The sequence below is a fragment of the Vanacampus margaritifer genome, chromosome 15 (genome assembly GCF_051991255.1).
Source record: "Vanacampus margaritifer isolate UIUO_Vmar chromosome 15, RoL_Vmar_1.0, whole genome shotgun sequence".
Lineage (NCBI taxonomy): Eukaryota > Metazoa > Chordata > Actinopteri > Syngnathiformes > Syngnathidae > Vanacampus > Vanacampus margaritifer.
This window is the reverse complement of record NC_135446.1, coordinates 4,335,220-4,361,193: the sequence shown is the minus strand read 5'-3', so window position 1 is coordinate 4,361,193 and position 25,974 is coordinate 4,335,220. Positions and strand designations below refer to the sequence as shown.

The 25,974-nt window shown below is 44.9% G+C and overlaps 1 protein-coding gene across 7 annotated transcripts in view; it reads right to left on the bottom strand.

Annotated features, from left to right (window-relative positions):
- sox5 (SRY-box transcription factor 5) overlaps window positions 1-22,571 on the bottom strand; it is a 93,897-nt gene extending 71,326 nt beyond the window's left edge. For all 7 annotated transcript variants that reach the window (XM_077545488.1, XM_077545489.1, XM_077545493.1 and 4 more), the window contains exons 1-3: window positions 22,327-22,571; window positions 14,164-14,362; window positions 6,192-6,408 (exon numbers count right to left, since the gene is read on the bottom strand). In XM_077545488.1, coding sequence (XP_077401614.1) covers window positions 6,192-6,408; window positions 14,164-14,362; window positions 22,327-22,403 — 493 coding nt within the window. In that variant the 5' untranslated portion in view covers window positions 22,404-22,571. The remainder of the gene's footprint in view (window positions 1-6,191; window positions 6,409-14,163; window positions 14,363-22,326) is intronic.
- Between the last annotated feature and the right edge of the window lie 3,403 nt (window positions 22,572-25,974).

Below are 25,974 nucleotides of genomic sequence, written 5' to 3'. Positions count from 1 at the left end.
GATACACAACCACGAACGTCTTCCCTACTTATTACTGTTCGCTTCATTTATTAATTCCAAAAATATTTCAATTTCTTTGTCGCCCCCACACATAACTTACTCCGCCGACATTTTTCATGATGTACTCTCCAGTCACAACTTGCGATGTGACATCCAGTCCTGTCATTGTTTATTTTCAAAACCAAAATTTGCATTTCGCTTTTATCCAAATGTTTGAAAATCCACCCCTCCAACCAAAAAAGCATTTTTTGTTGTTACTTATTTTAGGCCCTTTTTCAAATTTCTAGCGTTTCCATTCAGGTTTATTTTCACATTTCTTGAAAATTTGAATAACAATAGATGGATGGAAACTCACCTACAGTACGTTGCTGGCATAGATGGAGGACCAAAGACACATTAAATATACGCGCAGTTTTAGCAATAGTCATTATATGAATGTGTGATGTACAAAGTTCAAACATAAGACTGACTCTGACTAGAATTTCAAATCTTAAATACAGTCTTGCATCCATTTAACTGCATCTAAAGTTCAAATAAATTCAATGGTGTTCACTCTTATGTAATGTTTTTCGACTTTGTTTTAAGGCTTTTCATCGCCATTTTAATATCCCTCCACTCTCCTATCAAGTAAACCCAAGGATAAAGTTTGGTGCAGAAAACTCATTAACCTTGAAGCCATTATGCAGCTCCCCAAAAAAGGAAAACATTCCTCTGTCTCTCCATGGTAATGGAGGGACGGGGGGAAGCGGGGGGAATAACAGAAGGGCGAAGGAAAACAACAACAGGCCGTGCAAATGAGGAGAGTTTATGAGAATAAGAGATAAATTGTGGATTCCCTTGATTTGATTGGAGGACGTGTTGGTGAATGAAAGTAAATGGAGTGAGAGCGAGAGTGGGTGGGTGCTGGGGGGGTGACTTTTGCCGGGGGGATGGGGAGGAGGAGGGGGGTGCTGTCAATTGTTTTGTGATCTGTGTGACAGGAATCCTTTGTGCGGAGCAGTCCGACATTTCCTAGCTTTTCAAAGTGACTGAGGTGATGTGCAAAATTGTACTCACACATATTGACCCTACCTGCCTGGTCACCAGATATGACCACACACACATGCGCATACACGCACACACACACACACACACACACACACACACACATATGCATGCACATACTCAGCATGCTGCAGGACACTCACACTGTGACTCGGCCACAATAGCCAAGCTTGGAAGCCTCGGCTGATTCATGAACCTCAAGCCTTTGTCCTTAACTTAATGCCACGCCGGGAGGCCGATAACACAGACACACACACAGACACACGCACACAAACATGCGCGCGCAGAGACCATCAGGAAAACCACAGGACCCTCTCTCCTCTCTCTAAGCCTCTTTATGCTCCTGTATCGGACAAAAGCAGGGGCACTGCTTTTCCCCTCATACACACATGCGGACACGCACACTATTCATCTCCTCGATATCGCTCATCTGGACCGGGCAGAAAAGCAGAATGGGAGTTTCATCCCCACCGATTGTCTCTCACAAGGGGGAAGAAAACGAAAGCAAAAACAATTCAATAAGAGAAGTGACTTGAATGCGGCTTTCATGGGGGCAACAATGGCCGGCCACACAATAGGCCTCAGGTTGGTCGCGCATGATGTTGCTGGTTTCTCATGGCACAAAAGGGAGGCGAAGAAACAAAAACTGTATGGTCTCATTTGAATTAAATTTGAAAGGTAACTGACACAAGGTCACTTGGATTGAATGACAAATCATGTCAAAGAAGTCTGGTAATAACCACAAAATGATCTGGAGCTGCGCTGGAGCTCCAAAACAAACTGTACAACTAGTATTTCAGGCACAAAGTTAAAGTTAAAGTACTGTACCACTGATTGTCACGCCCACCTAAGTGGGGTGAAATTTTTTCTCCGCATTTGACCCATCCCCTGAGGGAGCGGTGAGCAGCAGCAGGAGCCGCGCTGGGGAATCATTTGGGGATCTAACCCCTCAATTTCAACCCTTAATGCCGAGTGTCAAACATGGAGGCAAATGGGTCCCATTTTTATTGCCTTTGGTATGACCCGGCCGTGGATCGAACCCACAACCGCCCAGTCTCAGGGTGGACACTCTACCACTAGGCCACTGAACTGGTAAAGTGCCCCAAGCGACCCGTGCTTGAAGGTTAAGGGTCCACGTGAGGACTTGTAAATGCCATTGTTGATGTTTAGCATGTGTGCTAGCATGGCGGTGGAAGGATTAAGAAAAGTAAAGAGGTGGGGGAGGTGGGGGAGGTGGACTGATGGACGGATGAAGGAAAGACTGCCCTGATCCTTCCACTTATCAAGCTCATTTTTTTCCCACCCTCCTTTTCTTTCTGACGCTCCTTGGCAGAATGTATCCGCCCTTCCCATTGTCACTCACTGGAGTGAACGGAGGCGTAAGGGAGCCGTGGCCAGTTTGTGCTTGTCTGGCACAATGGCCTCGCCTAAGTGCTGTCCTATAAAATGCCTCAGTGCGCTCTAAAAGCAAGCCCTTGGATCCCTCGCTGCCTTGAAAGTAGATGAAGTGCTGTGTGTGTGTGTTGCGCGGCATCTGTCATTGAGTTGCCATTCTCAGTATGGAGACTGGTGCCTCGGAGAACGGCTTTGCGGCGAGTACGGCGAGCCATAAAAAAAAACATCATTGCGCTTGGCCTGCAGGTTCCCGGCGTGCCTGTAAACCTGCTATGGAGCATCCAGTGTGCGTGTTTGCGCTGTCAAAAGTGTCAGGTGAAGTCCATACGGAGGTAAGGGTTTGACCCCTGGACGGACCCTCCCTCCATAAAGGATGACAAATAAATCCATCCGCCAGCCTATCCATCAATTCAGCCACCTTTCTCCTGAGACAACTACCATTAACCAATCCATCCATGTCTAATCGCCCAACCCATCAATTATTATTATTATTTTTCTTTTTCTTTGAGAGCTCAGTATTGTTCATTCGGTAATCTTACAGATTCGCCATGTCATCATCATTGCTCTCTCTTGTTTTTCTTCTTTTTTTTTTGGTATGTGCGTGAGTATGTGCATGTGCGGGTAAGTGTGTGCATGTGTGCGTGCGTGTGAGTGTGTGCTCATTAATTCCCCTAAAACCTATTAAAAGTCCCATACCTAAACCGAATACTTCAGAATCCAGCTAGAGTCAAAAGACCAAAGGAAAGACTGAGGAAAGAAAGGAAGGATAGATGAAGCAGAGTGAGATCCACAGACATCAGCCTCCAGCGATTCAACGAACAGAGGAAGAAGCAGATTGTGTTTGAATTTCGGTAGATGCTGGTGTGGTTAATCTGGCATGCATGAAAACCTCCACCAAAGAGGGGAGCCGTCAGGCAGGACAGAGCAAGCACAACCCCCCAGGGCCCACCAGGCTGCGGCAGCGGCAAGGCACAACCCCCGGGCCCCGTAGGAGCCACCGGCCAGAGAGCAAACCCAGGAGCCCGGAGGGCTCCCCACCCCAACACAGCCCGCGCCCCAAGCCCAACGCAGCAGATCGGGGCACGGCAGAACCACCAGGCACCCCAGTGTCCAACTATCAATCTACCAACTGTGCATACAACCAACCCTATTATTTTCCAAGCTATTATAACAGTGACGACTTAGACACATTCAAAGTTTGTGTGTTTTGGTGTCTTGCTGAAGGGCACCAGAGCAGTGGATGTGAACAGGATCCAATTTATTTGTCCATCCACTTCACCATCCACAGACGACCAAATTCCCAATCCAGGTTCCATTATGAGCATCCATCATTTACAGTATCTAAGCATCCTTCCACAAAAACAGCCAACAACCCTGCCACCCAAGCAGGGCTGCAGTAAGTTAAAGTCCCCCGAGAAACTTTCCAAGTCACACGTATGTATGCATCTTGGTGTGTGTATTCATTTTGGTCATCTCCCTTGGGATCTTTGCATCGACTCTCCTCTGGCCCCCGTATCCCTCTGCCATCATTCCTCATCCCCTCGCCTCGATGGTGGCGATTCACGCACGGGCAAGGTGGCAATGCCATCGTGGCTTCTTCCACCCTGTTACTCTTGAGGAATGTGTACACGTGTGCATCCATGCACCTGGGTTGGTGTGTGCGCGTGTTTGTAGTGTATCTCAAGGGTAGCAGGTGGTCGACAGAGTAAGACACAAGATGAATGGGGAGCAGCGGAGCATACATGGTCGCGACAGGCCATGGGGGACAAACATGGCTAGTCATTTATTAGCCGCTTTGGACACAAACACACACGAGGACATACAAAGCATACATTACATATCAACACGCATATATGTTGGGATTCGGCCACAGATTTTCAAACATGTAGGGAGGTGCACATATTCTTGTCGGTATACACAAATGTGTCCTAGTATGCACAGAAGGTCCATTCATCTAGCAAAAGTAGAGCAACGCTGGCCACAAACTTACTTTGTGTGTGACATCTTTTGTGTGTGTGGGCGGGTGTGAAGCATAGCTCAAGGCCAGCCTCCGCTAAGTCCGGCCTCTTCTTTCTCTTTCAAGATGTTTATTGTTTTTTGACCCATTTTGTGTCTTTGGCTGCTTGTCCGCATCCCTCCCATTAATGCTCCTCTCAAAGTGTGTGTGTCATTGATCCAGCTGGAAGCGATATGCAAGCGCTCATGTGTGTGTGTGTGTGTGTGTGTGTGTGTGTGCGTGTGTGTGTGTGTGTGTGTGTGTGTGTGTGTGCGGTGCGTGCGTGTGTGCGTGTGCGTGTGTGTGTGTGAGAGAGAGCGGTAATATTCGAGGCCTTTCATAATGATTAAAGCCTTCATTAAATTTTCATCCCAACCTGCTGTTTGTGGCTAATGGCCTTTGTGAGCCGCACAGCCAAACAATAGCTAGCCAGGCACAGAAGAAGGATTTTTATCTTGCCTTCAATACCGCCCCTCGCCGTTTCACTCGCTCTCATCTCCCCCCGTTTTCCTTGTCCTTAGTTCTTTTCTCTCTTGCCAGGCCCAGGGTTTTGTGCTTGCAAGGTCTGGAGGCGCTTTTGTCGGCCCGTTTCATTTGACAGAGTCGATAATGCTCCCGGTTGGTCGGCGTCGCGGCGTCGCCACTAATGGGGTCTATGAAGACGCCGTTTTAGATCACTTCTTAACTCTCTTCCTTTACTTCTTCTCTCTTCCTCATTCTTTACCTCTTTCCATTTCTCTCTCTTTCTCTTCTGTACTCTCTTTCTTTGCCCTGGCTGACTCAGATCCATTATTGTTTTTTTTCCCCTCCCTGCCAGTTCATGAGGTCCACTGAAGCAGCGAACAACCCAAAACACACCTCAATTACAGCTCACCTCAACAAACAGCAGTTTCCCCCTCTTTCTTTTCTTTCTTGTATACGTGTGCCACAACAGGGCACTCTATCGACTGGAATAAAAACAAGCAGACAGCGAGCGAGCGCACCAGCGGCAGTCTTGACTGCAGTGAAAAGCGGAGAGAAAAGCCCGAAAAATAAGGTTAGCACATCACAGCTTGAAATGAAAGCCTGTTGATGCACCAGGGGGAACTATAGGTGGAACACGCACACACAAACAAGCGCCTACCAAGGCCGGTAAACACACTTGGAGAGTTTCTTTCACTGAGTGGTAACCTTTTTGGGGTAGAATGACACGAGAAGCTGCAGAGAAACATTGAAGTTGTTTTCGACAAACAAGGAAGGTGTCCGACAATAAACTGTATTTATATCAGGAGATGGACACCTGTTGGTGATCTTGTTATCACCATTATCAGCGTAGTGACTTAAGCGGCCAGTTATCTGCCAAGGCGTAATTAGAGTTGGCCAAAGGCTAATTTTAACTCCAACTGTCCATTCCGACTGTCAAAAGCCAAGACTTCATTTTAGATGCTCAGCGACGCAGCGTCTGTGATTGGCTGCCTGTCATCGGTAAACAGGGTAGACGACTCCGTAGCCAAGGTTACAAAGGTAGCGAGATGGCACACAAGAAGCAAAGAGCAAGTGGAGGGTGCATCGGGAGGCTTTTCACACACGGTTCTCATTTGTCAGGTTGTGATAAATATGCAAAGCTTGGCGGACAATGGGCCCATATAGCTGATGCTGTCTGTCTGTGTGGTGGGGAAAAATAACCCATACAGCACCAACAAAGAGCTACTGCTCATGTGTGGGTTCACAACAGGAGGAGAGAGACCCGAGGAGAGAAAGGGAAATTCCGACTGACCTTCTGGTTCATTCTTGATCAGCTCCTCCATCTTCCGTTGTTTCAGTGTGTCCACGACGTCCGCCAGGCTACCTTTGCGTCTCTCTGGGGTTCCCAGCGCGGCTGAGCCTCCGTCGCTGCACGGCCGACCCCCAGCGCCGCTTTCGTCTTTGCCTGGTGAGGTAGAATTGTGCAGGGGGTAAGGGCTAAGGGAGTTCCCCTTGGCGCCGTCCAGATCCTGGAGGGAAACGAGAAGAAATAGTCATTAGCTTCATGAATTAGCACCAAATAAGAAGGCTTGGGAGGAGCTGGCATGGCCGCTCGTGATCGCCATTCTTATCTCCTTATCTTGCTCTCTTTATTCTCGCCTTTTCTCAGGGCCCAGCATGGCATGGAATTTCCACTTTCATCCCTTGCCAATTTATTTCTTAAGTTATGGCACACTTCTTCCTTTTTCTCCGCTGGAATCTGCTTTTGACTCACTTGGAGGTACTTGACAGAACAAGCACATGAAACAAAGAAAGAAAGAAAAAGATCCGCTCTCGGACGCACGCTATTGCTTCATTACAAAGCCTTCCACTGCTCGGCTTTGAGCCGCTTCCAATGTTACCGTACACAACTCGTAAGGCTGAGTTTCGGTGTCGCTACTTTTGTCTTGCAAGACTGTTAATGGTGCGAAGCAAACATTTGGAACTTTGTCAAGCTGTAAATTTATGTAAGGACTCAAATCACAAAAGAGTGAACAACTGGCATGACAGCTACAAAATATCATTTATGGAGCCAACGGTAAAGCTCTGTTCTTGCCGCCAAGCTGTCGTCCCAACTAACTATCCTGCCGCTTTACTGATCCTCGAAACCGAGTGGAACAAGCACTAAATGAAAGCCTGGATTCATTTATTAAGATTTTGCTTGCGGCCCTCGCAGAGAGTGAGGTCGCGAGGCGTACAGTCGAGCATTCAATCCAATGGAGGTGACATTTGTTTGGAAGATTGACTTAATACCTTCTCAGCCCAATTAACAGTGACACTGAGAGGGAACGATTCTGCGCTACAACAAAGCAGGGATGCATGTGAATGTCCACCAACCTGCATCAAATTGTACACATTTGCAGATTTTTGCCATTAAGGGACATATTATGGAAAATGACTGCGTGGGTGTTTGGATTTCCTGTACGCTTTCCTGTTTTGTTTATGATTTCGATGAGCCTGATTGTGATGTCACTATCAAATTTAATTAAAGTGAGAAATTAAAGCAAAATGTGATGGGGATCATTACACGGAGGTGAAGACTCCAGAACCAAGTGAGTCAGTCACTCAGTCAATCCACTCCCCAGTCTGTCGGCTCAGCTCTTTGCATACAGAAGAAGGGTCAATGGTCTACCAAGTTAATCTTTGGCTAATCTCAGCGCAGGAAGGCAAACGCCACCTTGGAACAGGCGACACACATACAGTACCGTCTACATGTGATTATACCTTTGCGGCCGTGTGTGCACGTGATGGAGACCCGGCTCTGTTAAGTCATTCATGTGTATTTGGGTGGAGATCATTTGCCAATGATTAATGTGCAGCCTGGAAGGGCAAACTTGATACTGATATCACAGTCCACTACAAAAGTCATCAGGATAAGCAGATAACTTGTAAATAGGAAATAACTCCTCAGGTGTCAGATTTCTATATTGGCGGGTACAAGCACTTGGAATTCCCCACACTTGACCGACTCTGTCACTTTTTCTCGCTTCGATCCGGTGTTTTCACACGCTGAATAAGTCAGCACGCTCAATTATTCATTCATTCTGCCAGCATTCTTTCACATGCATTGTGCACCGAGCATGACATAGTTACTCTGTAACTTCATGTACAACCAATAACAGGCAGGCACAAGTTGGAAGGCAGCTTGATGCCGCATAGGCCAAGAAAGTACAATATCTCTAAAATATATTTTTTTCTTTCCTGCCTAGCCAAGGCCATGTCCACATCGTAGAGTTTTACAACTATTTTGACCATCTGCCCTCACACAAATTGCATTTTATTTCATCAAAAAGGGACTTTTTGGAAGACTTTCCACTGTATTTACATGAAAATTGAATTGAAGTGCATTGCTCTCCTTTCCCACTTGCCATTGCATAACTCATCAAAATATTATTGCTGTAAGATGCAGATTTCTGCGATATAGCTTAGATTTCAAATATGATATTAAGGAGTTCATGTCAAAATTCTCATTCTCAGAGATTGTGCAAGCAGTATTAGCTTCTCTGTAGAGGTGTACTTAAAACAATGTTATAGATAAATTATATCTATAGTCGTGGTGAAGAGTTTGAGTGGGTGCAAAATATTATCTTCTTCCTTGGGGGTAAAAAATTGAGAAGCACTGTCGTAGTGGAGTAAAAAGTTACTTCTTGGTTGCACTCTTCCTTCATCGCTTCCTTCCACCCTCTCCTGTTCCAGATTAGGGTAATTCACACTTCAAAACGAGCGTCTCCGTGATTACGAGTTGCATCATCACGAGCACACGCACGCCATGCAAATGAAAGGAGGCGGAGGCAGACTGGTAAGAAAGCGAGGGAAGGGGCGAAGGAGGGGGTAAAGAGAGTGAGAGGTGATGTTATTAGAGGAAATGAGCGAGTTGACAGAGCAAGGGAGCGGGGAGGGAGGAAAGGAGGCATCTTGAAGGCAGCGGTCACACCTGTCACATCTCATTTATCTAATCCAGCGCCTACTTAAAACAGACGCACACTTTCTTTCGAGAAAGATGTCGCGCAAACAAAACAAACAAGAATGAGAGAAGTGTGCGGTGGCTGGTGTCGCAAATCTGCCGGAGATGTCATTTCGTTCAACAACGAAGGTCATTTCCCAATGGCGACGAATTAGCAGGGAGCCGCCGCCCCCTTCAAAGACCCCCTCCATTAGGGTCCATTGCATTATGCATGCGTGAAGTCAGATAGACAGCCTCATCCCAAAGGCTACATAAATGGAGTACATAATCCATGCAAGTGACATTTTGTAGCCTTTCCATTTGCATCCAAGACAGAAGAACGAGAGGGAGATGTTCCAAAGCGGTGTCAGACAGGTGCGCCGGCGCCGCCACTGCCGCCGTGCTCCTCGGCTAACGCGATTTGTACAACTTTTCCTCATCAGCATGCATTTATTCCTCTTTTCACACATTCCTGCCCTCTCTCCTCCTCGCCAGTGAACAAGTTGTGCCATTTTCTTTGACGCCCAGATAGCCCGCAGGTGTGTGCACGCGCGTACGTGCGTTTACGCTGGCTGCGGCAGCCTGGCAGTGTGGGCGGTTCTGCCTTTAGTTTGCAGATGTCAATTCTCTTCCAAATGACTGGAACAAAGTAAAAATCGCGCCTCACTCGGCTTTATCCCTTTACTGCCTCTGCGATGGAACCGAATTAGGCAACTTTTGTCTTAAGCTCATCTGCTTTAAAAAAAAAACTTAAGTCTTGCCAGGAGAAGAAAGAATTCAAATGCTACATCCCCCAACCCCCACCCCACCCGCCGGAGCCAGTAAGGCCTAACACACACACACACAAACTTCTTTTTATATGCTTGTGCTTGACATGTCTGGGGCTGTGCAAGGTGCACGTGCGAAGAAACAATATTTGATGTGTCGTCGTGGATCAGGACACGGACAATGTGACAGTGGGAAGAGCTGGAAACAGCTGCTTGACTAAAATACACGCACACATACGAGAATGTCACTGATCGCTCCTGCAGGGAGGTAAAGACTTAGCCCCACGCCAGAGCTGCCAATCTCCATGACACACACCCAGCCAAACACACACACACACATACACACAGCAAATCCCTTTACATGCCACGGCTCAACACAGACACTGTCAGTTTTGACTTGGAGGTCCTCAAACTCAAACGGGGATGAAACAAACTGCATTGATTTGCTCTGCCAATTTAAATGTGATTCCTAATGTGCCATGGGTACCGCAAAGGGTAGATCTGAACCAGATTAAGTCTGGATCCAATCTAGATTGGGCTGCAATGTGAACACAACACATGTAATGCCAGGTGGTCTGATATGATGTTCAAATCATCATATCAGGTTGAAATTTTGTTAAGGGACATAGTAGATTTTAAGATGCGCAAGTGATTAAAAAAAACTTTAGTGCAGCGCTGGCATGTTTGTGTGCATTTTATAGTGATTTACAATTGAACACTGGCAAACCACATTTAATCCAGATCTGCTCTAGATGGGATTGCAAACTCACATTTAGATGTCTTCATTTTATGTTTACAAGTGGTTGTTTGTACTTTCGGTTTGTCCCATCAGGGGTTGCCACAGTAAATCAATTGCATGATTTGATTGACTTGTTTTTTTGTTTTGTTTTTTGTTTTACCTGTGTGTACCAGTGGCTGGGTTTTAAGATTTACATCTGGAAGCCTGAAAGGAGGCTGTTTTCTGCATATTCCAGAATATTCCTCCTGCATATTTCAGCGCCACTGTGTTGATTTATTATCATGTCGCTGGCATGTGATGTAAACCGCTGCTTGGTGTTAAATCTGTCCCATAACACCAATACACAGTGGCACCCTTGAAAAATAAAAAAAGAGAAAATATGTTTATAGATTTGTGTTGTATTTGTGAAACAATTTGTGCCAGGATTCTTGTCTTTGCATCATTTGCATGTTTTTTTTTATATATATATATATAAACACTAACATAAAATAAAGCTTGAGCCATATTTGATTTGGTGTTGGCTCACTTCCATGATTTAACCGCCTTTTAGAGATCCAATCGCACACACTGGGAACTTTGGTTGCAATAAAACGGCCTTTTAGCCAGATTACAATCATTGAGAAACTATCATAAACAGCAGCTTTCATATCCAGAGGTTCCAATATGAGCGGAATGCTGTTAAGTGAAGTATATTTATACAGCGTGTGTGTGTGTGTGTGTGTGTGTGTGTGTGTGTGTGTGTGTGTGCGTGTGTGTGTGTGTGTGTGTGTGTGTGTGTGTTTGTGTGTGTGTGTGTGTGTGTGTGTGTGTGTGTGTGTGTGTGTATAGGTAGGCAATGCTGCAGGGCAAAAGGGATGAAGAGGTCAGTCGAGTAATTTCTGATGACAAGATAAAGCTGTTATCCCCCCCCCCACTCTACCAGCCTCCCTCCCTCACACTTCCAAGTCAACTGGCAGCCGAAGAGGCATTGACTTTAGCCCGTATCGCTTTACGCCCATTGTCCTGAAAGGGACAGTGAACACTTCCCCAATCCCCATTCAACCCACCCACTCTACACTCTCGTAGTATTCCTCGACATTTTGCTGACAGTCAGCGGTGAAGGGATTGCCACTCTAAACCCACTTGAAGACGAGGGGGGGTGGGGACAAAACACCAATACTGTTGCCCTTCTGCTGCGAGATAAACTAGCAAAGCAGTACTGTTGCAGTTTGACACAAAACTAGATGTGCTAGAGTGGCACTTGGAGCGCATAGGCATCTTGACAGCATTTTGTCAATAATTTTCTGCCAAATGAAGGCAAAGCAGATATATTCTGTAAGGATAACATCCTAAAGCAATGTTTTAATGTAGCGTTTATCTCAATTCAGGTTCCCGTGCTCACGATGCCAGGACTTTGGTTTATAGTCAAGCACATGCAGAGTTCCCAATTGGGAGGGGCCCACTGCCTAATCAGCTGGCTAATTACAAAATTAGCTCTCTATTATAGCTGCTAAGCATCTTTTCATTGTTTTACAGCATGTAGGTATGAGCAGTGTGAGATAGGGGAAAGGTTGTGTTTTATTGGTGAGGACACACTATGACGCACAGTAAATGGTGCATGCAGATGCAAAAACACACCTACAAGTTCATGTATGTCCCGTCTTGACATTTATAACAGACTTAGAATTGTTATTATCATGTCGTGAGACAAATCACCATTTTGAGGACTTACCCCACTCAAAAAAAAAAAAAAAATTTTAGAAGAGAGATGATCCTGGTAAAAATGTAAGACTAACGTCCCAAAGCACCTTGGAATTTGGAAAATATAGACCCCTGAATCTGGTACAAATTAGCAATGTGAAATTTGGTGAGCATGTCTTTCATGAATAGACCCTAGGGGTGTGCCAAGTTTGATTATTAGATTCATCGCGATACAACACTTGACGATTTGATTACGATTCATAAATGTTCAAAAACGATTATTTTCTATAATAACCTAATGACAGGAACACAAAAGTAAAAGACACGCCTGCCGCCCGCACAAGATGATGATGGCGGCAGCAGAAGTTACTGAGCGACAGATTTTCTCCTCAGGATGAAAAGCTAGCGGGAAATGTGTAACAGCACCTCTTGCGTTTCCACACCAGGTTAGCGGAGAAGAATCCGACGGTTGTTGCTGCTAACCAGCAAACAATAGAAGAAGGGCTGTCGAAACTTCCCCGCATCTTTGAAAGGGCGAGACGAATGTCATCATCCACCGCAACCTTTCGTCCACATCGTTCAATAATCAAATCGTAGCACCCTGAATCGTAATCAAATCAAATCGTGGGGTGCTTTGAATGGCACACCCCTAGTAGACCCACAAAACGGTCTTGAGACTCAAAAGCTACATGAAGTACAACTTCACCTTTCCTGGTGTCCTTAAAGAAAATTCAGCCCCTGAATCCAGTTTCAGATAACGTAAAATTGACCACGAATAGTAGACCTTCAAGAAAGTCTCTAGAACCCATGATTGAAAGTTAAGTTTGAAGTGGCAATTTCAGGGTTATTTCAAACTGGGTAGACTTGTCTGTCATGAGTAGACCCACAAAAAAGTCTCTAGAACCCGTGACTAAAAGGCTTCATGAAATATCACATTCTGGCTTCAACTTGCCATTTTAGGGTCTTTTTTATTTATTTTTATTTTTTTAAGAAATTACAGTCCCTGAAGCTAGTATCATGAAACAAAGTGACACTTGGTAGATATATCTACCATGAGTAGACCTACAAAAAAGTCTCTAGAACCCATGATTAAAAAGCAACATTAAGTCTGCCATTCATTTTAGAGTCATTTTGGCCATTTCTGTCTCAAAAAAAAAAAAGTCCCCTTAAGCCAATTTCACCGAGCAATGCCAAACCCGGCAAAAAAACTCTCCATCTCCTGTCTAAAAAGACGTAACGTAAGCCACCTTGGTTAGAAAGGATTCTTTTAGAGATTTTAGCCAGTTGCAGGTATTTTTCAAAAATAAACAATTCTGTCCAAATGATTCCAAACATGAATAAATAAAGATAGGCAACGTAAAATAAAAATTAAAAAAAAGAGTCAGTTTTCATCATTGCAATCAAGTTGGACGTACATTGTCAGAGCTTCATCAAATATCTTTATGAGAATCCTATCTTAAAGAGATCCATTGATCATGTTAGCATGAATACACATGTAAATAAAGTGTCTATTTTTAAATTGAGTGTGTGTGCGTGCGCGGAGAAGGGCTGCGCCATCATTGTGCGGCTTGGCTGGTTTACACTAATATTGAATGACTCACAGAGGACGAGCTATGACACTGTATGAAAACCTCATGCAAACATCCGCTATACATTCGGAAGCGCCGCCCAATGTCACACTTGATCCTGCGCACAGTGAATCACTGCGATGGCTCACATTTGGCAGTCACACAACTGCGCATCAGACGGACTTAAGGCGACGGCTGGTGGCGCACACGCACCACAGCCATAAAGTGTGTGGAGGGTGTCAAACAGTAGTCCTGAACTTCATTTCCCAAAAGAAGGCAATTGCATACAAGCAAGACAATTATGTTTATGCCAGGTGCTTAAGATCTTCAGCACCTACTTTTCCTTCTTACATCCGGATTGCTATGTAAATTTTCTGATCTGTGGTATTCACGTGTGCCCTGGGGGTGCCCTTATGCTAATGGTTGTGAAAAGGCTGAGAGCCAAGAGAAGGCAGGAAGATGATGATGACAGCTGCAAGATCTAACCAAGTTTTTAAAAACTGTAAACAAGCCCAAGTCTAAGGGCAAAAACACACCGTTCTTCTTACCGTGTTGTTGGGGGGGCTGTCCAAGGTCCGAAACGGGGGTGAGCGCGGGGACACCTTGCTGCAGTAGGAGGCCAATGGGAGGTGGATCACGCCACCCAGTCCCTCACTCTCCTCATCCTCCACTCGCTGTCTGCTGGTTGCTATGGTTACCTCTCCATCTGTCCCCCCATATGGAGAGGCTGGTCGCTTGGAAGACATCCTGGGAGACAAAAAAAAAGGAGAAGGAAGGTAGAATGGCAGAGAAGAAAAGGGTTATTTGGGATTTGGACAGTATATTTCATATGAAAGAATGAAGAAATTTCATTCGCCACAGCTACTTTTTCTAACGTGCCTTCTCTGGGGACCCAAACAATAAAGCCATTTTTAGCCAGTTCGAATCTTGAAGAAATTCTATATCAAAAATGGCATGAAGCGAGATAATAACACACCCAAACATGACAAGACAAAAACACAAATTTTTATATCTACAACTTTGAAAAATTGTCAGCCTAAGTGAGAGTTTTCCAATTCAGTGTTCAGGGATCTGAAACCAAAGTCCGTAGAGAGAGAGCTGGCATTTATTCATGTTTTTTAGACAGAACTTGCCGACATTAAGTGAGCCATCACATGGCTGTTGCGCCAATTGCTTACAATACAATTTCAATAAAAAGGGGTGTGGTCATTGAGTCACTTCAAACTCCGGGTGCGTCTGCTCGTTATCCGCCTCCAATGCTGTGTTTGTACCAGAAAGTTTACAGTCTGACTTCAAGCATTTACTCCACATCAGTTCATTACACACCGGACAGAGAGCCTGCCAGGAAAAATCCTGCTTTGATGACCAATGTGAAGATTTCATATGCAGACCAACGGCTACAATTTTTGAAAAAACGTACATAAAAGTTCAAGTATGAAGACAATGAAAGTGCCTTCTTTCTCAAGTACTTTGATGGATCCATGCGTCCGTTCATTCAAGTAACGGAAGAATAACCCCTTCAGCTCTTTGGCGGACCTTCAAACACACTCCTAGGTCTTCCAATGTGTTTACGACAGGGGCCATTCAACGCTCACATTTCCAAAAGACGGGGCCATTACTACAAATGAAGCCCGATTGCACTGGCATTGTGCAGGAAATCACCATGCCTTGACAATGGGCTTTCACAGACAGACACAGAGTGGGAACGAGAAGAAAATAATGGACAGCCCAAGAGAGGGAGAGAGAGAGAGAGAGAGAGAGAGAGAGAGAGAGAGAGAGAGAGAGGGAACAGTATGAACACTGACAATAATATGCGTTTATGAAAACCTCTGGACAATAGGGAGACTGAAGAAAAAAGGCGAGCAACACAAGAGCCCCGCTGTGTCAATTTGTTACCGTGGCTTTGTTCCCTTGAAAAGAAGCAAAGGATATAAAGCCACATCTATTAGGTGAACTCTGTCTCTGGCAAGGTAAATTTGCCTCCATGTACTCCAGCTGAATAGGGATGCAGTGACTATGCAGCAATAATAGAATTTAATGTGCTGCTCAGCGTCAGCTGAGTGCTTTCAGATGCACTTGTCAGCCTTGAAGCCACCGCGACTATGACCCTGGGTAATAGGCAGCTAACGGGCTGTCTCCCAGAGGCAACACATGGCTAGGGTGGAGGCGTCTAAGTGTGTGCCAGGATCTGATAGCAATAAGCAACAGGTATCGGACTTTTCATATCTTTCTTTCTTCCCACATTATCCTCGGCCGTCTTCCTCTCTGTTGGTCTCCGCTAAACTGATTAGTCTCGATTGGATTTCTTTTGGAGCGCGTTTCTGGCATTGCTCCGAGGAGCAGCCGTGCTTGCTACTAATTCATTGCTTATTTACCTTATGACAGCCAAAGTCAAACAATCTCCAGTGCCGCCACACGCGTGTGGAAAGGAAACCACATTGCGAAGGGGAAAGTTACGGCCAAAATCCAATGCGCAACGTTGCCATAACACCTTTTCAAAAGATTGAGCATCCCGTTTGGTTTGCCAGCAGAGGCAATGTACCAAGTCATCCAATCATTTCATCGTTTAGGCCGTCAAACTCCAACAAAGTTTAATTTTTGTACATCTCTGTTACACAGTTGCAGTCTTAATGGGTGGCCCAGTGCAATTCTTTATTTCAAATTCAATCAAATCATTACTGAAACAAGATTAAGTATGACACAGCTGAGGTAAATTACTCTAGGGGTATCTTTGAGAATAGGTTTTTATATATATATATATATATATAAATAATTTATAGATCAGAACAATTTGTCTTGTCTCCAATGCACACAGTCATTGTACCTTTCTAGCATTGACTTTATTCAGGCTTCGGATTGGCTCAAACAGCTTTAGCCGTTTAGGGGTCATATCACCACCTGTTGCTTTGGCCTGCAAATTGTGTCTTCACGTCAACTGAGCTTTTCTTAAATGTCACCAAGTGACATTTTTGGATCCCGGAGTGCGGAAAATGTTATGTCAACAAAGCCCAATGTGCAACAATACAGCACAGATACATGAAAGTCAACACGCCATAAGAATTCTTTATCTGCACTCGTTCCACCTTTGTGGTTCTTACTCAGCATAACCAAACGCCATAAATGATCGCCAACAAGTTATGTCGATGACAAAGACTCCAACCATAAAGCCAATTGCACATGTAATTATGAAATCATTTCAAGATACGGTGCGTGTCATTAAGTGGACATAAATCTTTGTGTTCCTCCATTCACACAAGATCCGATGTGGAGTGGCTGGCCCAGCTGTGCACACACACACACACACACGCCGCACACGCACACACACACACACACACGCACACACACACAACAGAGGCCCCAACACTGCAGGTCTGTCTTCATCACTGCCTGTTTACTTTACCTCCTTTCACTCGCTCAAACTGAGGCCTTTTGTTTTGCACACACACACCGACACACACGTCCCCTTGTGCCCCGCACACACCTCTACCTAATCATAACCCTATGTACACATGCACACGCAGCCGGGGTCACCTTTGAATCACCTTACACACGCTCCTCTATAAAGGAGGGGGGGGGGGTGTTGGAAGAGGGGAGGATTTTCCGGGAGTCTTCGATGCACAGTAGCGAAATTGATCATATTTTCGACAAGATGTAAACACTTTCATTTACGACAGAAGCCACTCTTCCCTCCTTCCAAACACTTGAGCACGTTGTCAGAGGGGAGGCCGTTCGCAACTCCTCTCTGGCTATAAAATGCCTCCCCCGACCCCCCACCTTTGAAGTGGAATTACTACACAATTGGGCATGGTGTGCGCACAGGTTACGCCTGCGATGTCATTTCAACTCCTGCCGGAGACCTGCAGGACGATGCTTGAAAAGTGAGAGTGAAGCTAAGATTAGCACAGATGACTATTTCTCTTTTTTTTCCCCACCATCTTTTGACTAATAGGTTGGCAGCTGTCCCGGGTCATAATTAGAAAATATTAGCATAATTTCTGAACCGAACAAGTCAATCACAAACACTCATCGGGTGTCTAGTGATAGGAAGTGACCACCACGGCAAAAACAAGCCATACAAGGCTGCAAAGATTTTTAATGACACCCGACTACTCGTGCAAGTAAAAATGCAAACCAGAAATGTGTCTCTTTCAACATTCCACCCCCCAACGTTAGCAATGTCTCAATTGAATTTCTGATTCATTTAATGTTATCTTTACTGTAAAAAAAAACGAAATTTTGTTGTGTACGGTCAGACAACTTTGGGTTGCTGTTATACACAAAGCACACATGGACAAAATCATTCAAGTTTTCAGTCACATATTGTAGAATTGTCTTTATTTTTCAAATAAAATGTTTTTTTTTGTTACTCCTTGAACAAAGTCTAGAAAGTATTTCTGATTATGTTCAATGGGAAAAAAAAACTCAAACTTTTGACAGACAACTCTTGCCCACCCATAGAAAAGTGCAATCATTTTAAATGACAACTCAGTCATGTATATATTTTTAAACATCAAATCAAATGAAAAAAAGCAAGCGTCTAATCTGTTGTTTGTCTCCTCTGTTACACAAAATGACGGCAAAACCGCACACACACACGCACACACACGGTGACAGCACTAAGCCGAGATTAGAGCGCCACTTCCCCCTTGGCTTTTTGATGATTAGCGGCTCCTCCGTTAAGTCGCTCTCATATCACATATGTCCACTGCCGCTAAGTCACTAATCGTGACGGGGACGCGCGTCCATTAACCGGCCGCGTAATCGCCGCGGACGGTGGGTTAACCGTCTCTGGGCCCTGTAATCAAGTCATCCCGCTCTGCGTTGGCACATCACGCCGTTGCGAGGCTTACGCCACGCATGTTTAAATACATGCGGCCAGCTTATGTTTGTATGAGAAAATGGAGGCACAAGTGTAGTGGATGACACACAGATAAGGCAAAGAAACGCAAGTGGGACGCTCCGCTCGCTCGCTCACACACGTTGGCGCTGGCTGCTAACATCATCATGGCGCTAACTGCTCTTGTTAACTCCTTTTCAGGGAGTATGGGAGCCCCTCTGGAGAATTCCGCGTGCAGTAAAGTGAATGTGCATGTACGGCCTGGCTTTAGATTACAAGCCGTATTTCTGCCGTGACACGAGCAGGCCGTCCAATCCATCCTGGACGCGTGCGAGTGTTTTTATTGTTTCTTCTTATTCCCGATTGTGAACTTGCCAGTTGATTCTCCGAGGGGCATATTTGAGCCTGGGGCGTTTTACGTCGTTGACATCCTGAGGCAGGAATTTGAACAAATGCCCCCCACTGCTCCTGATGCCCCCTTTATCCCACGTCTACGTCTTTATCTCGCTGTCAAACGCCCCCCTAAGATCATTCCCGTTTCCTCTCTCCACGGCCTGGTGTTGTCTTACTTGCTGTCCCCTCCTTACACAATCAGCTGTTTGTAAGAAGGTCACTCATCCCCCGTAAGGATATTGTCTAATATCTATTTATAGCAAGGGGCAATAGATAAACATAAAGAAAGAGTGGACTGACCAACTAAAAATCGTAATATTTTTACATCCAAATAAGCCGCGATGTGTCTCGAGTGGGACTATTTATAACTGCACTGTAACATTTTTGTGCTCTTAGCAATGTACGCTGGATTTTCCCCCCGATGAACACTTAAAGCAAAGTCAACGCTCTCACACACACACACACACACACACACACACACACACACACACACACACACACACACACACAAAGCGCCCACTGTGTGAGAGGTACGCAAGTGGCCCGCCATTAGGCCACAAAAGGCGGGAAGGCAGCAAATGAATGTCACACACACGCAAGAGGGACGGACGCTCATGTGTGTGCTAAACTGTGTTGTGTATGTGGCCATTCATGAGGTTTGTGGAAAAGTGAGAGCAAATCGACATTGCTGCCACATCACTTGAAAGTTGAGACAGCGCGTGGGAAAATAGTGAGGCTGGAAGACAATGTGCGTGTGTGAGGAGAGGGCAGGGGGGGATGTTTGAAAGGAGACAGACGGAGAGAGTGCATCCGGTGGACGGCTTGCACACCCTTTCTTGTCTTGATGTTTGCGGGGGGGACACGACATGGCGCGGTGTTTATTGAGCCGGGGAGCGACTTTTTCCATTGTTACGCTGCCTCTGCTGTTTGTTAAGCAATCCATGAAGGAGTCGCGACATTTGTCTCACTGTCAGTAGCCCCCCGCTCACCCTGTAAACTACACGTACACACACATGTGAGCTCATTCTCCAAATGACAAACACACTCACAGCTGCTCTCTTTCATTTGTCCCTCACTTTTTTTACCTCCTCCCTCTCTCTCTCGCTCGCTCGCTACCTGGTAAGACAGAGGCTTCATTGTGGAGGTTGGGGAGGGACCTTGCAACCTCCAACACTGCTTCCTATTGTAGGCTGGCGGCAGCGTGTGTGCATTGGGGGGAACAGGACGGCGGACGAATATCAAGCAAAGTAACTTGAAGGAGTCCCCTTTGGTTAACTGAACTTCGACTCTCACCATGTGACCCCCCCACCTGTGTCATATGACCGCACATATCCATCTCCGCACACAACAAACACGGCCCCAAATGGCCCCCATTTCCCCCTACGGTCAGCTGACTTCACACAAGTGGTGGGTTCGAAAGGGGCGGGGGGGTTAGTGTTCTCCAATGGTATTTTCTTCATACCCCCTTCTCCTCCACGGATGGAGACACGGTTATCAAGACTCTCAGGGGACAGACAATATGGCCCAGACAATGGCCTCCAGTCCAACTTGATGTGTGTGTGTGAGGGAGCGAAGGAGGCCGGGACAGGGCCACAGGAGAAGAGGGGCAGAATTGTGCATTAGTTTGCACAGCACGGACGCTATACTCAATTACTTCTCTTGCACACACACACACACACACACTACTTTAATCCTGCCCGTTTAAATGAAGCACTGCTGGGAGCAACTTTTCAAAATGCTTCCGTTGTGAAAAAAAATAATAATACAAATAAAAAATCCAGGACACTTTAAAAATCTTCTTTTAGTGCCATTAAAAGTTGCTATGGAGGCCCGATGAATTGCAAGAAATCATGGAAAATGTTCCAAATTCGTGTGTGTGTCAGCGTTAACACACTTGAAACTCACAGGCGGCCTAATAGAACAGGACCCAAATGGAGGGGTGTTAAAACCCACATTGAAAAATCCCTCCCTCCTTTTTTTGTCCCCCCAAAAAACTATTGAAGCCATTCTCACTTTCGTCACCCCTCTTCCTCCCCCCTCCCCCTCCCCGACTTTCACCTTTCTACCTTTCCTTCCCATGAGACAAATGCGCCCAATTGCACACAGTAGCTCGCTTTTTTTTTTCCTTTTTGTTTGTTTTTTTGATTCAGGTAACTTTTTAGTTTCCGCGTATATGTAAAAAAACAGAATCTATTCCTCAGATTAGTCTTTAAAAAAATCCATGACACCAAAGTTGTCATTTGCCAATTTGTTTTGTAAAAGACAAAACAAAGCAAAGGCCGAAAAAGCGAGCGGACGTGTGATGAAAAGAAGAAGCTACTTACAGAAATGCAGGAACCGAGAGCATCGCGAGGCTGGAGTGCGCGCACACACCGACAAGTCCCAACCAGAGACTGTGGCACTCCACACACGCACAAACACAGAGTGCGTGCTGGGGAGATACCTCCATGCTGTCTCTTTTGCATACATATGAACGCACGTACGCACATGGCCGCGCGCTGATGGAGTGCATTACTGGAAAGCGACGAGTTTGAAGTGCTCCCCACTTAAATGATTGTAATCCCCGCAGTTATCGCCATACATTCTGCTTTCCCACATTAATCCTTTCAAATTTTAATTCCTTCCCTCGCTTATATTTTTTCTCTCCTGCCTCTCAATCACTTGGCCCGGATTTGATTATTATTATTAAAAAACTTTTTTTTTTTTCAACTGTCATCTAAATGTGTTTTTAATTGGAAATCCCCTCCTCTCTCGCCTCTTCTTAACTACTGTTTATCTGCGAACAAAAGCTTAGTTTCATGATGCAAAACAGATGCAGATTTACTAATGCAATAAAAGTCACGCAGAAGGGACAGCGGGGGAGAGGTATGTGTGTGTGCGTGTATGAAAACGCCGGGTATTATAATATTATAACATCATCTGGCCTTCACATCAGCCAGCAGGCGTTTTTGCACTTGTGTTGACAGTGTTGGGGGTTCGCACCTTTAAACGTTGTTGTGAGATTAACATATTCAAGAGGAAAACAACAGCATTACAGTGAGCGAGAAATTATCTGAAGTGGTTAAAGTGGTTAAAGTAACTTTTTCTAAAGTTAAAAAAAATGGTCAAATTATAGTTGTGATAAGTGTGGTGAGCTTTTACAAGAAACACACACACTGGCCTAACAGAGGAAGTGAGATGTAAATAAAGTGATGAAAGTGGAGACGAGATGATGAGGGCTGACGCGCGCGCACACACACACACACGGACGCACACACACACACACCTCAATGTTTATCTCACACACACACAAACACACTTTGTCTATGAAGAACTTACTACCGCATTAATTTCTGCATTTTACACATTTTCAGTCAGGACACACACAGAGACACACACTTTGTAGCTCTACATTCCTCTCGCTATCGGTATCCTGCTAGGTCCCCGCGTTTCACTCATCCGTTGGCAAGTGTGTGTATGTGAGTGGTCGGTCGGCACGTACCTGTTACACTCCTGAGGTAGCTCAGGCTCAGTGAGCATGCTGGAGTAAGGGTCCGCCTCTCTCGACAACAACAACATAAAAGAGTCCCACAAAATGCTCGGCTGGACCAGGTTGGGTAGGTGTCCCCTCACAACAAGACGGGATACGAGTGATCCTTTACACACGCTCTCTCTCTTTCTGTATATGTTCCTCTCTCGCTCTACTCACACACTTTCAGACGGACACCCTCCCTCTCTCTCTCGCGCTCTCTCTCTCCGTTTCTGTGCCTCTGTCCCTCCTCTTCTCCTCCCCTGGCTGTAGGCTGTGAGATCCAGCTCTTAAAGGGCCAGCAGCAGAGTCAAGCTCTCTCTCATCCACGGGGCGAGAGTGTAAGTGGAGGGTCCGTGTTGGCTCATTTGTTTCTCACAGTTGACTCTCACACAACAATTCATGGAGAGAAGTCGGACCACAAGTCCTTGTGCGATGTATCAAATGGAGCTACTAAAAGTCTCAAAGTGACTCCACACACAACATTGAGCGCAGGCTCAAAAAGCACCTCATTGTCATCAGGTCATGTGGGATTCAAAGTGAGGTCAATAACACGCATTCACTTCCTGTCGCTTTCTCTGCCAGATTTCAATCTGCAACGTAAGCAGCTATTAAAGGATGCAAATTGAGAGGAAACGATAAAACCACAGATGACACCGGCACAACTCTAAAGAACTAGAGACTTTGTGCGAGGGGCCGCACGCCGTTGACGGGCTTCGAACATGGTGGTGTCACTCTAATTGGGATAACCACACATCTTCTACACTTCTTCTAATATTAGGTTAAGAGTCTAAGAGTCTTGATAAGCATTTTCTAATGATAGGATTCCCAACTGTTGCTATTGGCAGAGGTGTCAAATCCTGTGTGCTGGTTGTGACGTAACGGACGCAACAATAGCGAGCGTTTATCAAAACACACAATTGTGCCAATATATGCCAAAATATAGAAGATTCGTTAAAACCACTATCATTACGATGACATTCAATGAATATTATACTTGCATTTGCGTGTCTTCTGGATTTCGTTATTTCCTGGTGTCGCCATTACTTCCGCCATTGCTTGCACCTGTGCTGCCAAGGTGGCGGGACGGTAGTAAGGGAGAACCCAGGAAGGTCGGCGTCTATCTTTGTGAAAAGGGACATGCAGCCCTTGTCTGTAACCTTACCCCTTACAGTTTACGGAGAATTGGGAAACTCCTTCGTCGTCGTGAACACGCATCCCGAGAGCTGAGGGTAAGGGGCAGTATTGGGATTGAGACAGTTTCAGGGTTTTTTACACACCCCTGGATATGGGAAAGGTATCAGGTGTCAAGTGGTCTTTCAATGTCAGGTTACCAATTGGTGGTACAGATCTATTACTGACAGGATATGTTGTAAGTACTTTTACTCGGATAGTCTTCTAATTTCACGGTACCTAGCTTCTACTAGGAGATCACCACTTACCTAATGTCTGTCCCCATTTTCTAATGACTACTTTAACTGGAGAATTACCAGGTACTCGTCGACAGAAACAAGTCTTCAAATGATAGTTTGAGGGTATTGTAGGGCGGGGGGATATAGCCCAAAAATAAAATCTAGATTTTTACAGACATTCAGGACGATTACAATATACAAGGACGGATACGATTTTAATCTAATAAACCCAACAAAAATTTATCTAAAGGTTTCATTTATTCAAAAATAATTCCTGTGCAAAATGTTCGGACAACAATAATGTATACTGATTCTAAATTCGTTTTAACATAAATATTTATAGTTTTTTCTTAAATGCCACAATTAAGTAGTTGTTAGCTATTGTAAACGTGTCTTGTAAAGCACCCATCCAGCATTCTGTCACTTGTGCAAAATTACAACTTACAAAAACATTTGAATGTAACACAACATAAGAACAACAGCCTTTAACAATCCAAAAGACAAAATTCGATTTCACGATGGAACAAATTTTCGACGATTCAATTTTAAAAATGACGATGTATCGAATGAATTAGATTTATTGCCCATCCCTGGGGTATTGCCTTTAAGCAATAGGTGGCTACTGATCTTGGCAGGGCACTGGTATGTTGGCACAGTACTTTTACAGGCTTGCAACAAAACATAATCGCCTTCTACCAAATTTTACTAGGAGACTACAATTAGTACTAGTGAAAATACGGTACTGCTCTTTTCCTGACTGCATGCCACAAATTTCCAACCCAAACCCCATGACTACCAGACTCAGTTTCACCCGCGGTGAAATCAATTGGACTGTTTTACCTTGTGAAAACTGCTTCTTCTTTGCATTCTGTGATGCTTTAGTGCAGGAAGCTACTAGCGATAGCATTGACGGCTAACAAGAAGAAGAGAGTGTCATGATAAGATCACACAATACTAAAGCATATTTATGGTGAAATAACTACAGGTTGCATTGAAACAGATGAGATCATTGACTAAACAGGCATGACAGTCTCTTGATTTAACACATTTGCAGTTAGCATAAGCTAAATATTTGATGTCTTGTTTTGTTTAGACGCCAGATAACAGTGAATGAAAATAATGTCCAAATTGGCAAGATTATTATTAACTCTTTGACTGCCAGACGTTTTCAGAAACGAGATGTCGCCAGTGCCAGCCGATTTAAGCATTTTGACTGATCTTTGAAGGTCCACAGAAAATGTTGTGTTTGGACTATGGAAACACACATACTACCAATCGAAAGATTGAACTCTCATCTTTCATCAGAAAAAAAAGTTTGTTTCTACCTTATTCCGTTCTTCAGTAATCAACAATAGAAAATGGTTAGTTTCACCGAAATGCTCTGTTTTGAAACAAAAAAAACAGAGAAAAAGAGCTTTTTGTGAAACGATGTTATTTCATGCACTCTAGTGAATTGTACACTTCTTTTTGTCCATGAATGATGCCACAAACACCTAAACAGTGCTTTACTTCTGTAAAATGCTTTCACCAACAATGAAAAAGTGTTTTTAGTTTGCAAAATACGTTTATTTCCATTCAACATTGTAACAATTTGACAAAACAATTTCGCAAACTATTTACAAATGTGTGCAACTGTGGTACTACTTACAATTATGTGGATATTTCAAATACAGTTTTTCTTTTTGTAACGCTCTCCTGCGTGCAAGGAGAGGGAGCAGGATTCGCACAACAGATTACTTTCACTTTCATTGTCCGTTTCGCGTGCAGACGTTACACTTTCTTGACAGCCTTTTTTTCCGGGGAATAAATAGCAAGTAGCAGACTGTACCCACTCCTCCGATGAATATGCATTGGACTCGGGGCACTCTACGTCGTCCGATTGAACGTCCGCCTGAGCGTGCTCGCTTGTGCTCCGCGTTTTCCGGTGTCAGCATCGCTAGCCCGTGAACCTTTATGACGTCGTCATAGCCGCCGCGTCAACGCTTCCAACTTCACCGTCAACCTCTGAGTCACCATCATCATCATCATCATCGATGATGATCATCGTCGTCATCAATGTGCTCTTTAGCGTTGAAAATTCCCAACTGTGAGCTGCTTGCAACATTGTCCGCTTCCTCCTCCATCTAGCTCCGCCTAACGTATTCTACTGCCGCGTCAATGCTTCCAACCACGGAGTCACCATCATCGTCATCATCGATGATGATCGTCG